At 34.4% G+C, this 21071-nt stretch overlaps 1 protein-coding gene across 7 annotated transcripts in view; it reads left to right on the forward strand.

The window, feature by feature from the left end:
• The window catches only part of LOC126924961 (uncharacterized), a 64248-nt gene that overhangs the window by 38463 nt on the left and 4714 nt on the right, over positions 1–21071 (forward strand). For all 7 annotated transcript variants that reach the window (XR_007713758.1, XR_007713759.1, XR_007713756.1 and 4 more), the window contains exons 2-3: positions 2697–4270; positions 20590–20750. Coding sequence is in view for 3 of the 7 variants with exons in the window: in XM_050740038.1 (XP_050595995.1) it covers positions 3379–4270; positions 20590–20750 (1053 nt within the window). In the remaining 4 variants the exon portion in view is untranslated. The remainder of the gene's footprint in view (positions 1–2696; positions 4271–20589; positions 20751–21071) is intronic.

A 21071-nucleotide genomic window follows, 5' to 3' on the forward strand; every position in this document is an offset into this window, starting at 1 on the left:
ACAGCACAACATCCCAAAACCTTGGTAATCAAAGAACCAAAACAACATTTTCTTTCATAAACAGATGAAATTAATCGAATAAATATGCATTTGCCAAACTAAGTAGCCGATAATCCCAAGTAATTGTCTTACGATCTTGCTTATTAACTTCATTCATAAAATATTTTATGAATCCAACGAGATCATCTTCGATTCAATCGTCTCATAAACCAACCTACCACAACCAAAAAGTCCTCGAGACCAGCCATCACTCGACAACCGTCTGATTCAATTTCTTTTGCAAGTTACCCACATTTACCCGCAACAGCTGTTAAGTTGGCGAAACGGTGACTACATGAAGGCAGCAGTCTGCCTTTGCTCCCGCTATAAAACCTCTCTCCTTAAAAGACCTCTCTTTCAAGACCCAGACATATCCAAGACCCACAGAATCACGCGCGAGTCGGATTCGAAAAGCACGTTAAAACGAATAAAAAAAAAAGGAGACGCAAAACAAAGGAAAATAAAAGAGGGAGAGAGAGAGAGGGAGAGAGAGAGGGAAAGAGAGAAAGAGGGAGGAAAAGGCACAAGTGTTGGCCGGTGTGTGCGACTCGATGCGGAACGGAAGCGTGAACGATGCACGGGGTGGCCGGGGCCGGGTTAGCAGCGTTAGAGTCCGGGGGTGAAAAGGGAAGAGAACGGCAGGTGTCTCGATGGGGTGGTAGGGAGATGCGCGGTGTATTAAACCCGGTGACTCTTGCCGCGCAGCGTGGGAGTTAGTTCTGGTGAGGGCGCCAGCCAGCTCACTCGCTAAACTAACCCACCGTCCCAACCCTTCGATCCTCCATCCCTCGACTTTCGGCCAACAAAGCAACATCCACGGCCGCAACCTCCTTTCACCGACTCCGCAGCCGCTATTTTTTCGCGACTTCCTGCCCGGCCCGCGTCTAAATACCGTACGACGTACTGAGAAAGGAAAAGGAATCGGTGACCATTCAACAAACAGGGAACGAACAACTTTTCTTTGGCATTCTCGCGTCTCCCAGAACCTACGTGTATACGTACGTTACGTATACTCTGCTCGCGGCAAAGGCGAGCATGCGAGCAATACAAACTCGTAGCAAGAGAACGTAACAGTTGAGCATAGAAGAATAGTACAAGAAAGTGAATTCATTTTTGAAGAGGTTCGAACGAGCAACGAATGGTACGAGGCAGCGGGATATAACAAGATTAGAAAGGAAGGAGGAAACAGGTTGGTCCCCGTGGTTACGTCGATCGACGCGTTTTTAACCGGACGTTCTCGACGTCATCGTCGTGGATGACGAGTATCAGCGAACGACAGCCAGCAACATGTTAGTGGACTGGTGTTCGCACCATTTTGTGTTCGCGTGATCCGGTCCGTCGGTGATGAACAAACTGGATGAAACGGTATCCCATCACGGCAAGAATAAACTAACCGCTGAATAAACCAAGTTTAAACACGAGTACGTTTACGGGTATTGTAATCGACTGTAAAACGAGTTTCCACGAGTAGAAGGTCGTTGAAAGTTGTTCAAAGAGTATCAACGATCATCCATCAGACTTTAGAGGATTTTACGTGCGAGAACTGCGAGGAAGAAGAAGAAGAAGAAGAGTGTTATGTGCGACGGGGAACGGAAGATTTGAACTTGGCAGGGAAGGTTATCTGTTAATCGTATCGCATGAGAAAAGGTCCCACGGTGGGAAAGAGGCGCAGAAGGGCGAAGATATCGCAGCACGCAGTCACAGAAGCAAGTATTTCGCACAGAAACACACGTTAAATCATATGTAAACACATGATATTCTGTTAATACACTGGGTAATGTTCCGCAACTGCACCTTTGCCCGATAACTTTCTTTTTTCTCTATATATACGTGCACATAATATATATATATATATATACATATATATATTGTATTCTCTCTCTGTTCACACGCGCCTGTGTTGTGTCACACTCTATCACTGTATGATCGATGTGCGTACTATGTTCTTCTACTCCTTCGGTGTTTTCGACGTCACGACGACCAGCTGTGTCGTCCGGCGCCTTAATTAATCCCCTTCCTCCCCACCCCCCTCACCCCCCAAACCAGGAGCACGGTTTTGCACATTTTTCGGGCACCTGTTGATCTCTCTCGTACTACATAGCCACTTTTCCGCACTTTAAAGTCGTTCGGAGAGTTCGATGTCACCGCTGCACGCCGTGTCACACCGCACGTAGAATCTCGTATAACGCCTCACTGGCACACAAGCACCTCCAAAAGTCAAGTATCGTGAACCGACACACGGGGCCCTTCGACAGCATGGAAACCAGAGATAGAAAGCAGTTTTCTATGACGTCATCGAGGACAGTAAGTGTCTAATTTAAGAAAAGGGACCGCAAGTAGTCGTGGATCCTGGAAATTGGACTTTCGATTTCTGTCGGGGAAAGTAGAGGGATCAGAAAGTGGAGAGTAGTATGTTGTAATAGAGACAGAGGAGAGAAAGAATCGCGATGCAAGCAACAGGGAGAGAGGACAGGGGTAAGAGCAGGAGGACCAGGAGAAAAATCGAGTTTCGTTGTTGCCCACACTATCGAGCACCTTAATAAGCATCCACGACCAGCACCAGCACCATTCATCACTGGCACTGCATATTATTCTTCAGACACACGCCTTAGTGTCGACTAAGAGCCATCCTTTTTTTACTAACGGCCTGATTTCAGGACGCAGAAATCCTCGAGAGCCTCTGTTGACATTGAGTGGAACGAACCGTCGGGAATTTTCGGAAATGCGACATTAACGAGACACGATCGTGGACTATACAACGATCACCGACCGAATCGAGTCGAATCGAAGAGAAACGAAGAGAAGAAGGAAATCGAAAGAGAATAGAATAGGTGATGTTCTTATTGATCTCCCTATTCCGATTATAACCGAAGATTTAGAAAAGTGTTCGATGAAAGAAGAAAAGCAGCAAAGTAGAAAGACAAGAGATAGAATAAAAGTAGTTGAACGCGTTTAAGAAACGTTTCGTTTCCCATGTAACGGATGCCTACATGGTTATCGATTGATCGCCGGTCATCGCTCATCGTCCGCGTTTTCTTCCCTCAAGTCGCTCCCTACAGAAACGCTTCCTCCCCCTGCACAGCTAACGAAAAGTCGGCCTAAACTCTCAGCGTCGTGCCTTTTGACTGGCAAACGAAAATCGAGCACGGTACGTGTATACAATAAAAAGCGCTAAAAACAAAACAACAACAAAAAAAAATAAAAAGTAACAAAGGCGAAACTACATAAAGAATCGGTCCAAGAAGAGAGAAAAGAAGAAGAGGAGAGAAACAAAAGACACTTAATTTTTAATCGATTCGAAAGCCAGCCCGGTTAAATCCGGTAAAAACTGTAACATATATGATGGCGGTATGCATGTTCTGGCTTCTCACGTACGTGGGACAAGGGCTGGACTTGGCCGTGGGGAATCATCCGGTGATCATCATGCAAGGTGCACAGGAGCAGGACTACCGGCACAGTAGCGGGATCAGAAAGAAGAGCGAGCTAAACTCGGTAGGCAATAACCTGTTGCACTTCAGGATATATCCTCCCGAGGCCTCTCACCGAGACGACTTGTCCAACTGGTTGCTATTGAACGACGAACCACGGATTTCCTCGTGGACACCAGCTGGTATATTGATCGACGATATGATCAGAGAGCCTAGGGAGCTACAGACTATATTCTTTGCCCTGTCACCCGCTATGTTGAACATGCTCTACTCGGAATACATGAACACGGCGAAACAACCGGGCGAACAATTTCTACACGAGGATCAACAACAACAGCCAATGGGCGGTGGCCCTCTGGGTAGTCAACGTACTAAGAAACTACGAATCGACTGTAGACACTCGAGAAATACGGTCAGCCTGCCTATAAGAGTATGCGATGACGAAACAGGACGCAAGAGCTTTCAAGAAACCAGACAATCGAACTACGACGATCTCTTCGAGCAGAAGTTAAACACTGCTGCGAACATGAAGACTGACTCGATATCACGGGGACCTGAGAAGTACAGGGATTATCAGAACGGCGCGACGTTTGTGTCGAGGCCACCGTTTGGCCTGGACACAGCAAAGCCTCCTGGAAAAAGGAGCCAAACTCTTGGCGGACGCCGCTCCATCGACCTCTCCGGAGAGTCGACTCCGCATCAAGCTCAACCGCCGTCCTCCCTCGGGAATGGCATCAACGTCGCTTCTCAAATTATGTTCAGATCCACCAGGGGAAGCATACAGTACGACGTACCGCAAATCGGTGAGTGTTGCATTTTCGTGTTTGTTTGAATGGGATTTGGGCTGTGGAGAAAGTTCGTAGTGTTTTTCATAGTTGAATTATAGCTCCCATAGCTCGTTATACATACATACGGTAACTTATGAAAGTAATTTCAAAATTTATAGAAACGTTTTGCGAATATATTACGCGTACTATACGAGACATTTCGCAACTGTAAGTTTCGTTAGCAACGAGATTTGACTACTATAATTATGTTGTAACCTCTATGTATGCATATTTAGATTCGTTTTAAATTTTATCAATATAGTCATGACAATTGTGTCTCGTTACAATGCTAAGGAACAATGCATTAACATTAGTGTACTAACATTTTAAACAGTGATGCTTTATAATAAAAGTACTTACTGTTTTTCTTCTTTATGTCTACTGAATTTTGTCTAAAATTAATGAAACTAATAATGAAATCTCTGCTACCATGGATTTTTTTATTTAAGTATTATCTACGGGAAACACATAGATTTAAAATTTTTCTTTATAGAAATCTTATTTTTCGGAGAGTCTTAGAGAGTTTTGAGTTTGCGGGAAAATACGGTTTCTTCGTTTGTATTTTTAAGGAAGTTTATACTTTCAGAGAAATTATCAAAACTTTTAAGTTACAGTTGGATAAAATTTTCTCTAAGAATATGATTTTTTTATATGTATAGGACCGACGAAGAACTTAGAGTTTTATGTCGAGTTGTATTTCTATTTTAAAAAAAAATGTAAAAGATTTGACTCAAAAAATTGATTCAAGCTACAGCTAAATTAGACTTTTGTTTTATATTTTGATAGTGGAAGTTTTTTTTAATTAAAAATCGATTAGCGGAAAATAGACGTTCTATTCTTTCAATAATTATTGAGAATTTTGAATTCGGTCTAAATCCTGTACTCATTCGACAGTATCATTGATCCTGAATAACGTAATAGTAGATAGATGACGGTATTTATAAATCTGTCACCGAATTCTGTTTATAGAAGCAATCTATAATAGTTTTAAGAAACTTAAATCTGAAGTGCTTCTTATTGTGCTATTATTTCTATTCAAAAATTATAATGAAGCTGTTGCAGTTCCATGATTTATACCTTCTTTTTAAATTAACATATCAAAAAATTGTCTAAATAAAATAGCCGATTCGTGTTCCTATATGGCAATCTTTATGGCACTTTTATAAACTGATATAAGAAAATTACAGGGTTACCATAATTCTTCAAAATAGTCAGTAATTAAATTTCGGTATTTTTATTATAAATCTCTAACATTCAATATCTCGCGATGGTTTGTAGGAAATTTCTTTTTCTTCAACCTTTTGCTCTGAAATATCGAATTATGTCCCTACATAGCCCAGATTATAGATCAAATACGACGAATGTAAGCTGTTCTAATATCAAAGCTCAACTTTAACTCTGACTTCACTTATATTAAGAGACTATAGTTTGCTGAATATAAATTATCCATAATATTTTGTGGTTTTGCTTTGAACATTATACTAAGGCAATAAATAGGTAACGTTATAGTACATATATATGTACTTATGAGCAAAATCATAAGCCAGGAGATTAATGTGGCCGACAAGGTCGATATATGAGAATTTAATAGACGATGCCGACCCATCAAATTCGAACTTCGGAAAGACGATATTTCACGCATACGGTAACAAAACTTCAACTATTTCTTGCAACTAAATTTATCTTGAAACTAATTCAAACTAGTACGACAGACTCAAATTGAACATACGTCGAGTTCATTTCAACACGTGTAACTGTGACTGTATAGGGTACAGTTGTCCTTCAGAATGCAAGTTATTCCTCGAGCTCGTTCTCTGGAATCCATTTACTCCGAATTACAGAAATTTTCACTGTTCTTTTACGTGTGTAGCATGGTGGCTCGAAACTAATTTCGGAAGTCGCCATTCACGTATTTTCCAAACATACAGAGTACGAACGTAATTGTTTCTATTGCAATTTGTCTCTAATCATCGTTCTATTCCCAACAACATTCTGCTTTCGTTGTTTACAATACCATCTCATCCAACCTGTTTTCTTTAACAAAGAAAAGCTACTGAGGGCGTATAAGCTGTCACGTATCGAACAATCATTTTGCTGCCCACCAGTCTCTATAGATTCGACATTTCTCTAATCTAGTACTATAAATTTTCTCTATAATATGTGTGTATCTAGAGTCACTTTTATTTCGATTTATAACATCGTTTAAAAAGCGTAACTTGTGCTCTGTTGTACTGATTTTATTAGTCTTTACGATCATTGTAGCTATATATGACAGTAAAGCATTACAACCTGATACAATTGATTTATGAGTGATACTAAAAAAGCTGTGCATGTTTAAACAAAGTCACATTTTTATAGACATTAGGCAAACAAATAGAATTTAAATAGAAATTTATTTCTCTCACCTGGTAGATATTTTAATATGTTTACTTTACTTTCGATATTTTGTATATGTTTTACATTTATACACGTGTTATGTGCATTCTGTACATTTTCGTACTTGAAAATTTTCTATAAATACATTCGCAGCCTATTTATTTAAGTGTATAATTAAACTTTCATACATATAGTTTGTTGTATTCACAAAAACTAGTCCGGTCTACATAGCAGAAGTGCTTTCAGTAATGCTACACCTACACCGAGCGAAAGGGTTTAATCTACCATGCTGAATATTCAGATCGATTAGTTGAAATTATTCGAAGCGTTAAAGCCTTTCGTCACTCTGTGTCAGGAATTTAATCGCATTCTCTCGCTATCTTGCGATTGATAAACGTTTGAAATGCTTAAAAGTTCATAACGAAATGTTCGAAATCTTTAGACGCTAATATATTTCTATGAAAATAGAATGTTTTCTTGCAGTTACTTTTTGCATTTGCAATTCAGTAATTTCGTGACTTCTCGATGAAAATCTTTGAAGTAATTTTTATTGATCTCTACAATATTCAGTTTCTTACTATAAAACAAGCATCATACATGAAACCACCAGGATAGCATGTTCTTTGACTTTTTAATTTAATGTCACTTTATGGCATTAAAAAATATCTTAATATGAAATAACTAAGACTGGAAATAATCTGTTTCGTTCAAAGATATAATTGACAACATTTTGTAGAAGCCAAAGGCTATAACAGTTAAAACAAATAATACTTTAATGCTTCCATTATTTTAATATCGCGATATTTTTAAAATTAGCATTATAAAATGAAAATATACACGTTTAGCTCTAAAATTAAAAGGGCAAGTTTTGTAACACAGGATTAATCAACAATGTACTGAATTTTAAAATCGCTTCTCTGTAAAGAAATTAAGAGATCTTCCTCTGTTAAGCAGCGTTAAGGAAATTTCAAACATTTTCATATAATATAATACTTAGTGCATTCGTAAAATATTTTGAAGTGTTCGAATTCTTTCGTGAGGCGCTGTATCATATCTTTCGCCTGTGATTTTCAAATAGTTTTCCAATCTCACCACATATATAATGAAATATATCAACCGTGAAACAGGTCGAAATGTTTTCGAGCAATCGGTTAGAGATCGGTGAACGTTGGAGCAGAAAATTTTGAAGAAATTGAACATTTTCAAGAATCCGCGTAATGCAATGGGAAATCGATCTATTCAATATCGTTTTTCTGTATGGTAGAGGTTAGCTGTGTTTGACGAACTCTCGAATTCAATGAGAGGAAACTAATTGATTGGATATCTCGCCTTGAACTCAAAACGAGCGATTTTTCATTCGTGTGAAAAATTGAGGGGCCGAAAAGAGATGACGCTGGAAAAATGGAGGGCAATTTCTTGCCGATGCTACTCGTCGAGTGTCCTTTACATGTCAACCCCTCGGGGACCAATTTTCCGTATACATTACCATTTGCAAAAAGCCCTTGGGCTACTTTGAATTACAGTGTATAATATCCTCGATAACCGACCTGACCAAGAACTGATCATTCGTATCTCCTGTTTTAGCATTTAATGAAAAGTTTTGTTTGCGTAATATTATCGGTATTTAAATCATGCCATCAGGTATTTTTCACTCGGACCTTTCGAAAGCCAAATCGACCAAGTCCATTTTTTTGTCAATTTCTTAAATTTAATTGCATGCAATTGTGGTCAGAAGAATGTTTAAAATTTGAACCATCATATGAGTATTAGTAACTTTGTACTAGATATTTTTCACTATGTAGTAACAGTCATCTATTTCGAGAGATATATAGTACGTCTATTCATGCTCCTATAAAATAGAATTACGTTTTCTACTAAATTCCTGTAATAAAATTATAGTATTACCTCTCAAACTTGCTTTCGTTCGTCACTGTAAGTGCACGGTTAATGTTCAATTTCTAAAAAAGAAATTATATACTACCATGAGTTCATTCGTTACATTTACAACATATTTTTATTTAAATTTGAGGAATACAGATCAACACGCGTAAAAGATATTTCAGCAGAGAGCTCGAAAACCTACGATTATTATGATTATTATTAGCTGAATCATAGAAGAAACAAAATCTCTTCGTTACTCAATAGTGGAATGATTAATAACGTTTTTCTACCTTTCTACATTTTATACCAAAGCGATTTTTTTAAATGTACTCCTCTTATATATATCACTCTTCCAGTAGAATCTGTAATTTATGCTTCTACATCAAAACGATAAATTTTGTCTGACGTATAGCCATTCATAAGTTCGAAAAGATTAATCATGAGAAGGCTGCGCGTAATTAGCATAGAACTTTTTGCTCATTAGCTAGTATCGATTTTTTTTCAAGCCGCGATACGCGTGGTTTCAGCTCTTTAATGACTTTTATCGCTACTGGTGATCACGATGGCACACCCTGTGACCGATGTCCAGTTGGATTACGGCGGAGCGACAATTTAATCGCCGGTTCCGTTTCATCGTTGTACGCTACTCGTTTCCGGAAAATGAAAAGTGACGGACGCTTACGGGTCGCGACGTTAATTCTGTTCGAATAACCTTTTGGGGGCGAAGATGGTACAGAGAATCGGTTTATCGGGTTTTAGCCCGGTTGATACTCTGCTACCTGTACGCTACGCGAGATGTCGTTGATTAAATGATGCTGCATGCTGTCATTTGCTCCTTCAACCTTTCTTTTTGCTTTTCGTTTGCTTTATCAACGTAGAATAAAGTAAGGATATTGTACACAAGTAGTTGAATAGCCGTGATTAAACCTTGTTTAGCAATGACCGTTACGATTTACAGTTACAGGCTGCTAAGGTATTTTTGAAACGTTTACAGTAGAAAACTTTTATGAATATATTATATACGTTCTAGTAAACTTCTTGAAATTTCATTACCACTGCAACGTGTCACGGCTGTGGTAATTATAACAGTAAAATTTCAAACTCGCCACAACTCGCTACAATTACAAGTTATGTTAATTACAATTTTCAACAAGTTACAAACTACAAGTTATTATAGTGTATACTAATAAATTCTCTTGTTATATCTTAATAACAAATTTGAGAAGAAAATAAATGATATTGCAGGAACAAATTTTACAAGCTACGAGTCAGCTTGTGCTGTTTCACATAGAATTATAAAATTTTAAAAGAGAAGTCTATAATCTAACTTCTAGCTTGCGTCCTCGTTAATATTTTTACGTGGTTGGTGAATGATTATACAAGAGAGCACATATATACCTGTCAATCAATAAAAGTACTTAAAATTCATTGTAAAATGTCTTTCACTCCATATCATCTCATTTTGTCTTGAAACATCCTTTTCCATCTGTTATTCCGCCTTTAAAAATGCAACCTGAATCAACAAATCTTTAATGCAACAAATCTTTAAAAATCGTAATATCGGACGAACAAAGAAAAGGAATAACCGGCGAGAAAACAGTCGCAAAAAGTGATGGAAAAGACAAGCACGTTGAAATTATCTCAACTGTTTAACCACAACATCTGTCCGTAATTTTCCTTCCTATTGTATGACAGTTATGAACTATTCAAATATTTTAACATTTAAAAACGTGTTAAAATATTGTCCAAAATAAATAAAACTTATTCATATAATATTCCGCTTCACAATTTTAAATATTTAGTCATACAATTACACCATAATACTGAATTAATATTTATTATTAACTTTAATTTCATCATTCTATAATCTCTATAATGAAATTTCATTGGAGAATAAAATTCTAAATATAATATCTGACTAAAAAATAAGCCTGTTTAAGCGCTTTATTTAAATATTTAATATGTTACGCAATTTATCACTGTAAACATGGAAAATATCGAAAATTTTATATCTGTGACTGTTTATTCAGTTCAAAAACTAACTGTTTATTTAGTATTATAATTTTGATAGGTCGAAAGTCTGTTTCATTTATTTAATTTGTCAATTTTGCGACTGTGACTGTTCGTTAACGCATATTATAATTAAATCTATCATTGCTGGTTACCGGTGGCCTTTCGGCGTCACTGACATGCATAATATCAGCCATCGCCATCACAGACATGTTAATCGTAGGAATTACGAATCGCCAGAATTATCTCCGTTTGTTTGAAAATATTTGCCGGTATGGTATTTCAAGAGAAAGTATTTTACGGGTTGAGTGTTTTCGTGGATGTGATTGGGGTGATTGAAGGGGTTGTTTGAAAGGGATGCTTTTGTTTTTTGACCGTTGGTAATGGTTTTCCCCGAGGGAGGATACTCGAATAAGAGTTCATCTTGCGAAGGAAGAGATTAATGGGAACGTAGTGATAATTGATCGGTATTGTTGGTGAAACCGATATAGCAGCTCGTGAAATCGGTCAGGTGCGAAAGTTTACATATATATTTCGAGCGTCGAAACCACAATTTGAAACATCGATCCTAGTCCCAGATTGTATCACGATCAGTCACCGGAGTCCTTTAAAAATAAAATAGTATAATAAAAACGTTAGCTCCATGAATTTTGTTGACACGTTATGACGCATATTGTTAAAATGCAGCACAATTTATTCGCCCCCACATTTATTAAGGTAGAAGAAGTAAAAAATTATACAATATAATGTTACAAAAATTACCTCCTTAGTGTTGGTGCGATTAAATGTTTCGTAACTTGGAATTTAATTTTGTTCCGAAGTTTTTTGAGTTAAATAAATGCTTTAATTTTCCAAATTTCTTCTAGAAACATATTAACAATAGTCGTATTCATACGCGTGTTAATTCAGAATTGATTTTACCTTGAATTAACAACTGAATTGAATATTTTTTAATTCGTTATTTTGTTGAGGTAATGTATAAAATGAAATGTAGTAAATAATCTAATATGATAATGAAAAATAAATTTAAAAATTCTTCTTTCTTCGTATTTGCTGTTCTCTTATAAAATAAAGACACATTATATGGAAATATTAAATATCGATTTACAAATAATTTTTGAAATATAAAACACAAGATGCTTTTGTAAAATATGTCCAATTATGGGTATCGGCTTTTAACCCTCCTACGCCCTTTCATCACCTTCAACCTAATTCAGTTTGTATATATTTAAAAGGTCTTAAATTCTTGTTTAAACTTTATGTTAAAGACATTTTAAAATATTCAACATCTTCTTCTTTGTTAAAACGAAAATATGATAGAGATATAAAAATTGGCCAGTGTTTCGGTTTGTATTCCTTTTTATTAAGTTTTCTGTTTGACGTAGAAATTGACGAATGTTATTGTACTACCAGTCCTTGATATTACACATTATACGGTAATATAGCACTAGTACTTTATATTGCTATAGTCCAAACTACTAATATGCAAATTCGTGTAATCCCATTCTTCAGTAATGCGTTATTATTAGCATCCACGTCATGTTATAGATTGTACTAGCCATGGAAAATAATAGTGCCGTGTATTATTACTTTATGACACTACGATAGTATAAATTGTTGCTATAACATTAACATATGTCGGAACTGTGATACTATTAATCAACTTATAACACTCATATGTATTCGTCGCTATCCTCGACTTTACTCGGTAATTTTAACTCAAAATTCTCCAATGGTATGTTTTACTATTCCTTTATCCTTCTTTATAATCCTTATCGAATTAGAATCACGGACAAAAATTTTACTTCTCCAAGTATATTATATATAGACATGCTACGTTAAATAAATTGCAAATTGTCCTTGACTGATATTTTTAATAACTATTATTAAATATATACGTAGACGATCGTACTAGAAAAAATTACTTAATTTGTTTAATTTATAAATATGAATTATAACAGTAGGGTACTTATTGAAAAATTATATAAATCTTACTAGATTCCAGGTAACCATTAAAAATTATTAAATTTTATTGAAAGTTTAAATTAGTAAAGAACTCATTTGTTTCATATGGTAATACAAATTTCATCGATTAAATGCATATAATAAGTTTAAATGCTTTCTTTGTTCATATTTTGATATTCGAATTATTAAATTATCATTGTTATTAAACTTCGATATTTATATTATTAACTATCTGATTCGACTCTTTAAATTAAATGTAGACTTTAGGCTATTTGATTCATTTCAAATTGTTTCAATAAGATTTAAATCAAAGAATGATACAGGCTCCAACATGTAATTATTGATTTATTATTTCTAAAATTCTTGCAAATAGTTTCCACAATTTTTTGTCGTGTATTTTGGATCATTATACAACTACCAAATTCGAATCTAATCCTTAATTATTTTCTTAGTAACCCAGATCAATTATCACATTCTATATCAGAGCAGCAGGTGTTCTAATACTTATAAACATGGGTATATATAGATATAACACCTCAGTAATTAGTAAACTCTGTTATTACAGTTTGCTCATGTTTCACAATTTTACTAAAAATGCAGAAAAATATCAAAAATTTTGTATGGTTCTGAATCGATGGAAATGGAGATGAATTATATGTTCACCAGACTAAATCATATACGACGAATAAGATACAAAATTTAACTTTACAATGATATTGCTCCCAGATTAAAGAGAGCGGGTGACATTTCAGATATAAGAAGTTAAATAAATGCATTTCCCTCTTTCAGCGACTTACTATTCATCCAAACTTATTTATCTCTCCTCATAGAATATAGTAACCATATTCGATTACCTAACTTTGCGACACCTTATACAATTTCCTAACCGCCCCCAAACACCTACGTAACACGTTTCCCCTCGACTTTGCCTTGACGCAGCGTTTCCTCGAAATTAAAGGAGTCCCCAGACTACGCAAAATATTCGCGAGATTAAAGGCAACGAAATATGTATTCGCGGCCACATCGAAATTCATTTTCATATCAAAATAGAGAATTTTCATCGCTTATATATACGATCACTTATCGTACAAATATTTTATTATTTTTATTTATTTATTTATTGTCGCAAAGACTCATCATTAGCTACCGCAATGCAGAAATATTGTACGATTACTTTTCTTAAAATTAAAGCAAGTTCTTCAAATTCTTATAGTTATACATCTGAGCTAAAAAAAGCATGCTGTTTCCTATTCAATTTTTATGTTTATGTTAACTCTTCCTTATCTTTTTCAAACTAAACAATTATTTGTCAACGATGAGAAAACTTATTGGTTCGAAAATAATGGATATACACACGTAGCTAATAGAAGTAACATATCACGATCGCACTAGAAATCGTTTGACGTAACCATCAACTTCATCGGCACAGTAATCACCCGGATAGATTGAAATGATGACAATTACCGGGTGATCATTACCGATACGCGAGATTCGCACCTGTTGCGGACCGCACACCAGCGCGGTTACGCGTGTCACCACGCGATACCAATTTCTGATTCCACGTCATCCGGTTGAAAACCAGCTAAAATAGAAAATGCGTCACTTTCTAATCAAGGCCACGCTTGACGGTATAAAGTTACACGTATATTTGTAGAAAAGATATAGTGACGTTATAAAGTAGCCCTTCGTGTACACTTCTTTTTTAGCACACTTGTTTCGTGATTATAATATGTACACTAATATATTTTATTTAAAACATATACGTAAATATATGTACATAAATTGGAGAATATCTTTGAAAAAAAAAGAAAATATTTTCAATGGAAAACTTATATATATTATCATACTATACTATATACTATATATTATACTATATACTATATATTTAATATAATATACTATATATTTTATCACAAAACCAAGTCCATTTCCAAGCTGTGAGATAAAATAAAATGAATAAATAATATTTAATATATTTTACTATTTACTATTTAAATACCATTACTTGCATCAATAGCCTTTCCATCAGTTTAGAAGAATTTTTTTATTTTTACTTATAATCTAGAAATCAAAGAATTTAAAGATAAAGAGCTTGTCAAACGGCAGAATAATAATTCTACAAAGTTTCATCACGAACTGGTAGCTCATCTAATTAACATATACATATACGCAACGAGCGTAATCATCTTGTCTACAATTGTTATTGGAATAAAGATACATTACAACCTGTTACCTCAGCGTTATAATTAATTCAATTACATTTATCACCTTAAACGAAATAGCGGATCGATCAGTTTCATGACGTCGATTGTAAAATCATAACGGGAATTTACGACTCCCGTTGACACGCTAATAAAAATCATCAAACACACAGACATCAAAACACGCTAATTTTCTTATTACATATATTGACATTTTTATTTCATTTAATCCTGTCGTAACATTTTATTATACGTAGACATAATAATTATTTTACGTTGCGGTTCGATGCGTTCGGGATTTTGTTCGATTTATCCGTTAATAGAAATTTTGTAATTAAAATACGTTTTATATAAAACAAGAAAATATCGGAATATTTACATACGACAGCGTATATAAATATCATCTGCATTTATTCGTGAATCGTTAGAGATGTCGACGTTTTCAAAGTTTCACTTTTTCCAAGCCTTTATCTGTTTCATTTCATTCCTCCTCATCGTGGTTCACTATCAACAATTCCACCGGTGACTTTTATTGCCTCGTAACGACGTTAAAGTGTAATTACCACAGTGGGAAAACTCTAACTGTTTCTTTTTACCGGTAAAAATTTGCGTCTCTTCTGTTTAATAGAAAGTTTGCAAAGCTACGTTAATAATTAATAAACCCTCCTTCTTTGATATCATGAAGATACAGCGGTAAATGAAAGAAAAACTGAATGACAAGAAAGTATCATTTACGACGAAACAAAATTAAAGAATTGAAACATTGAATGGTGTTAACCCCGGTTTTCAATATTGGCAAGAAATATTATTTTAAATTTTTCACTTACAATTTTAACTGTACCTTACTTGTTGTTTTGAAAGTTAAATAAAATGAATTACAGATTTAACTTTCATGCATTTACAATGGTAAGCATTTAATGTGGTTTGTAATTATTAATCGAAATATCTGAGAGCCATTCTATATTCACATACGATACTTTTAAAGTTCAAAAGAACATCATAGCGGTACAATTAATTGAATTTACGAATATTTTCCTGTTTATATCGTGGCATACACTCTCTTGTACGAGATATCATTTCCGGCTTAAATTCCTCAATTATAATGGACAAGAGAAAGATGAATAAATATATAATATAATGATAGATATATATTACGGAATAGGTTTAATACAAAAATTTAGGTTTAATACTTATTCATAGAAGTGTTAATTTTCAATTTTCCTCTGTCCGCTATTTACGGATATACATATATACAATTTTTATATAGTTTTTGATGAATTACGTCGTTGTTTTAACATTCGTTTGTTAATTAAACGAGAAATTGTTTCAGTATAAAGTAATTATATTTCGTTAATTAACGAGTTCTGTTGTGATACGCTGGATGTTAAAAACATTTCCGATGCATGGAATGAGATAATTTTTATTTTACGTTACAGTTGTATATCTATAAATATATTTGAATAAATAATGAAGCAAAGGAACACGAGCTATGGAATATGCGTGCTTATTTTTTTGTAAATTATTATCTAATTTGGAGGATGTATTTGCGTTTCGTTCATAAATAATGCAAACCGATATTTATCCTAGACTTTTCATAATTCGTGGAAAAAAATATAGTTAAAACATGTTATTTTTGTCACGTACGTCGTATCACGCCCGAGCTATCACAAAACACATATTTCATAAAAGAAAAACCTATCGATGATCGTTACAACTTGAGAAAAGTCTATCCAAGACGTAACATGGCGTACACCTGTCACGTTCCCTACGCTCTATTCCTGCTTTCATCCTCCTCTAAATCCCAAAGATTTCCAAACCGTCGCTCTCATATTGTTTGTCAGTGGTGGAACGACGAGAACTCCGGATTACAGCTTTAATCGCTCTTTAAGTGCATCCACGCTGCCTTTAATCTCAAAAGGAAGCTTGTCCCGATTGAACTCGAGGCATAGTACAGTGACGACTTAAACAAAAAAAAAAAGAAAAAAAAGAAAAAAGGAAAAATTTCTCTCCTTCTTTCGCCACTTAATCGACCTAGAAAACGTCGATTCTTTAAGGTCTAGTGAATTCTTTTCCTCTTTCACTCGATTTCATCTTTTCTTCCTGTTTCATCTACTTTTCTCTTTATCCTGTTCTGAAGAAAGTGGGTTAACAAATTCCACCGTGAATTATATTTATTGGTTTAATATGAATCAGGGTGAAATCAATCGAGATGAAAGTGCTTAACCTATTAAGAGGACTAACGTTGGGTCAATGTAGCATCTCTTTCATAATTCCTTTAGTTATAGTTATATTTGTTATAATATTGGATTGTATTTTATGATATTACAACGAGACATTCTTTAAAATTGCATTCTCTAGATATTCTATAAAATATGTACTCAACTCCTAACTTTGATGGTTCAATATGAATTTTGACAGGTAAAAAGATACCTTTTCGAAAAATACATCGCGCACAAATTCGATAAAAGCCGGCAATGTATACGTGGAGATAATCCTTCATTAATCATTTAAAAGTACAGAGAGTAAAAACAGAGAATAAAACTTATAAATATAAATAAAAATTATTATAATATTATAGGTTGCGTAGATACATGTACAGTATGAGTGACTTAGATAATCATAGGCTGAATTTCATAATTTTTGGAAAAGATTGATTTCTTTAAAAAAAACTTCATGATATTTAATTACAATACTTTATGTTATGTCTTATGGAAGAGAAATTCGTTAAAATACAAATCTGCGATAATTCTCAGTAAAGCTTTTATAGCTATTATAATTGTATTATCATAATTATTATTATTTCACTAATTGGCCCCTTATGTGATAAAGACAACCTTGACTTGATTTAAACAGCGATATTTCCGTCGTTTCGTTTCGAATGGACACGCGTCTTCAAGGGGGTGTGGCGATCGCCTACAACCACGGGGTTTGTCAGAAATAGTCGTGCATTGTTAGCAGCCTCGACTGGTCGGAAAGTTGTTTTAGAATTTGCACTGGGAGTTACTGGAAATATCGTTGGACAGGGGAGAAGACGTATCCTTTTTATTCGACCATTGTCCTGCCTTCTAACAAAGGCTTTATTAAGAATCGATCGGGGGCACGAGCATGTACGATGAAAATTAATGGAAATCCCAAATGCACGTACTACACCGACACAGACAATTTGTGAATTTTTCGAGTATGCGTGCAAGATCGATTTTGAGAATTTCTCAGTTTCAGTGATCTCTTGGGAGAAGGAAGCGAGTGATAGATGGTGACAAATGACGAGGAAAAGTGGAGGATGGAAGAGTAATAAAACGGTTGATTTTGGCGGAGAAAAGTTGGATGTTGGAAAAGTTTGGAAATTGAGAAATAGAAAAGTAGTGGAATGGTTAATTTGAGGATGGAGAAGTTAAGTGTTTGAAAGGTTTAAAAATCAGAAAATTGAAAAAGTGTCAAAGTAATTTTAACAGGGAAAATTGGATATCAAGAAGATTTAAGAATTAGAAAATAGAGGAATTGATTAACTTCAGCAAAGAAAAATTAGATACTGGGAAGATAAAAAATATCGAAAATGGGAAAAGTTGTAAAAATAATAAATTGTAACGCGAAATGATTGGGTATCGATTTACAGATTAAAAACTACAAGAGTAATGAATAAATTAATTTTGGCGCAGAACAAGCTATAATAAAAAGCTATATAAAATAATTAATTGCAACAGAGAAAAATTAATTTGAAAAGCTTATGGAATGCCTAAATAAAAAATATTCTAAAAGAAAATATGAAAATGACAGAATAAAAAATCTAGAAATTATTATATTTTATATTTTACTTTAAATACATTAAAAACGATAACATATTAAAATTATATTGAAAATACAAAGTAGTAGAAATTATTATATTCTTTTGCTACGATCATTTCAGTTTACGAATTTTTCCATTTCCATTAATAATGAACGCATTGTCGAAACGCTAATAGAATATTTCGAAACTAACGAACATACGTAGGATATTTTTTAGTCTACCATTTTATTGGCGAGGTTCGAGGTTTCGGAGATGATGTCATATTCAAGGTTGTTCCACCCTAATCGATCTCGGGTAAATAAGTTGATGATGCTTGTCTGAAACGAAGAACGAATCGAACGAATGTCATGGCAGAATAAAGGATATCCTACCAAACTAATATTATTTGTAATCTAATTAATTTAACAGGATCAAATACAATTTTTTTACGCAATGATAAAAAATAACAGCTAGTGATAGCGAATTACACTTTATTTTAAAAATAACATACGGAAAATAATTTTAGTTTGCATTAAGATAAGTAAATAATGAAATAATTTGAAGATAAATCGTTTGTTAATTCAAACGAAATAAACGTACAATTATTTCAAAATATTATATAGATGTGTATAATGTTTAGTCAAATGAATATAATTATAATGTTTTGTTACATAATCGTTAAATATTTTATTCAAATAATACAGAAGCCCAATATTAATTTTTAATACAAGATGTAAAATAAAAGTTAGCGTTACTCATGAACTGATAAGAATAAAGTCATTTTAGAATTTACTTGCAACAAAACGCTTTTTTATCTCCGAGGCATGAAGCAATTTTCAGTCGGCAATTCTCAAAAGCAAAAAAACATATATCCCTCGTTTTCCAGCGATCATACTTCAAAATGAAAAAGCTTTCGAACGTACACGAGAATTTCGATACAACCGTTAATCCTTGATACTCGATACAATTGCGCACAACAAGAACAAGCTAATCGAATCCGGAGCGCTTTTTGTTAAATTTACCGAGACGATTTACGTTCATTACGCGTACAAAATGAAACAAACGCGTTCTATAAATCGATAAAACGAAACTGTCAGCAAGAGCCTTGGCATTTTTCCGCTGCCTTTGAATTTCATACGACGCAGCCTCTAAAACACGTTTTCTCGCAAGGTTGCAACAAAATTTCGCGCAAACAGACGCTGCTGCGATCCGGGGGCGGGTGAAGGCTCGAGTCGATCTTTGCATAAAAATAGTATACGCTCGATAGCGTGTGAACAGTATAATAGAAAAATTATATGAAAATTATATGAAACGATGGTACATTAATGGAAATGCAAGGTGTCGAAGAGACCCGCGAAACGACGAAACTACGAGCGCGATAGAAGAAAGTAGAAAAATACAGGGATGAAGTGGGAAAATAACGAAGTTGTAGAATGGAGACGGAGAATTGATGATGCTGAAAGGAATAACGAGGTATCGGAACAGTTAGAGGTGTTAAAGGTAGAAACTAGAGAGTAAGAAGGCGATTAAAGGAAAGAATGGGAGAGGTAATGATGTACAGAAATTGGAAAATCTCAGATCGATAAAATAACGAAACAAGGAGATAATTGATCACTTGGTGAAAATTCTTCCTTCGCTTTATGGTACAACCGAAGAATTATATTTTTATGAACACAACGAAATAAATCCTTTAAATGTTATAATCACAACAGTTTGAAAATTTTACATGAATATATAAAAATCGGCAATCTAATGATCGTTAAAATACTAGGATTACTAACAAGATAGATACTAAATATACAAACTTAAAAAGAAGAGATATGGTAATACTTACTCTTGGATACTTACTCGTGGATATAAAGCCTATAAAAATATTATTATAACGTTAGTAATATCAAATAATAAATATCAAATTATTGATACTGCAGGTTATTAGAATGTTCTTAATATTGAGGCAAAAAGGCAAGGAAGTAAAAGAATTACAAATTTTTTACTAGCATTGCAGTGTAATAACCCAAAGGAATTGAAAAGCATTTTAATATCAGTGGTAATTCGATTAAAGCGCCGTGGCTATAATTTTCCAATTCTTTCCTTTCCAGAATGTCCAATCTCCGAAGACGGGATGGAAAGGTTTGCGTGTCCCACAGCGGACAGAATGGGTAGATACCATTGCATCGACGATCACGCCTTGTGCGACGGTTTCATAGACTGCCCTACAGGCGAAGACGAGGACAGGCAAGCCTGCATGTTTTACAAAACTGTAAGTCTCCAATTAGTCATCTCGCGACGGTGTACAATTACGTTATTAATCAATAACACGATCAATACCCCACAATTTCTTGCAATTATCATGCAATACACTTTGTCAATCTGTGTAATATACTTTCTTTTTATTTTTACTATTAAATGAATAGACTAGAAGGAATGCAAAAGTGTTATTAATTGTACGTGTACGTTATGCTTTATATTAGTATTTGGTACATATAATTAATAATTAATGCGAAAATGTGATTAATTTCGTGTGTCATGCCTCGTAATATTATTTTTTAGTAATACATTTTGCATGAAATAAGAAGTTTAT

The sequence above is a fragment of the Bombus affinis genome, chromosome 15, assembly GCF_024516045.1.
Source record: "Bombus affinis isolate iyBomAffi1 chromosome 15, iyBomAffi1.2, whole genome shotgun sequence".
In the NCBI taxonomy this organism is placed as follows: Eukaryota; Metazoa; Arthropoda; class Insecta; order Hymenoptera; family Apidae; genus Bombus; species Bombus affinis.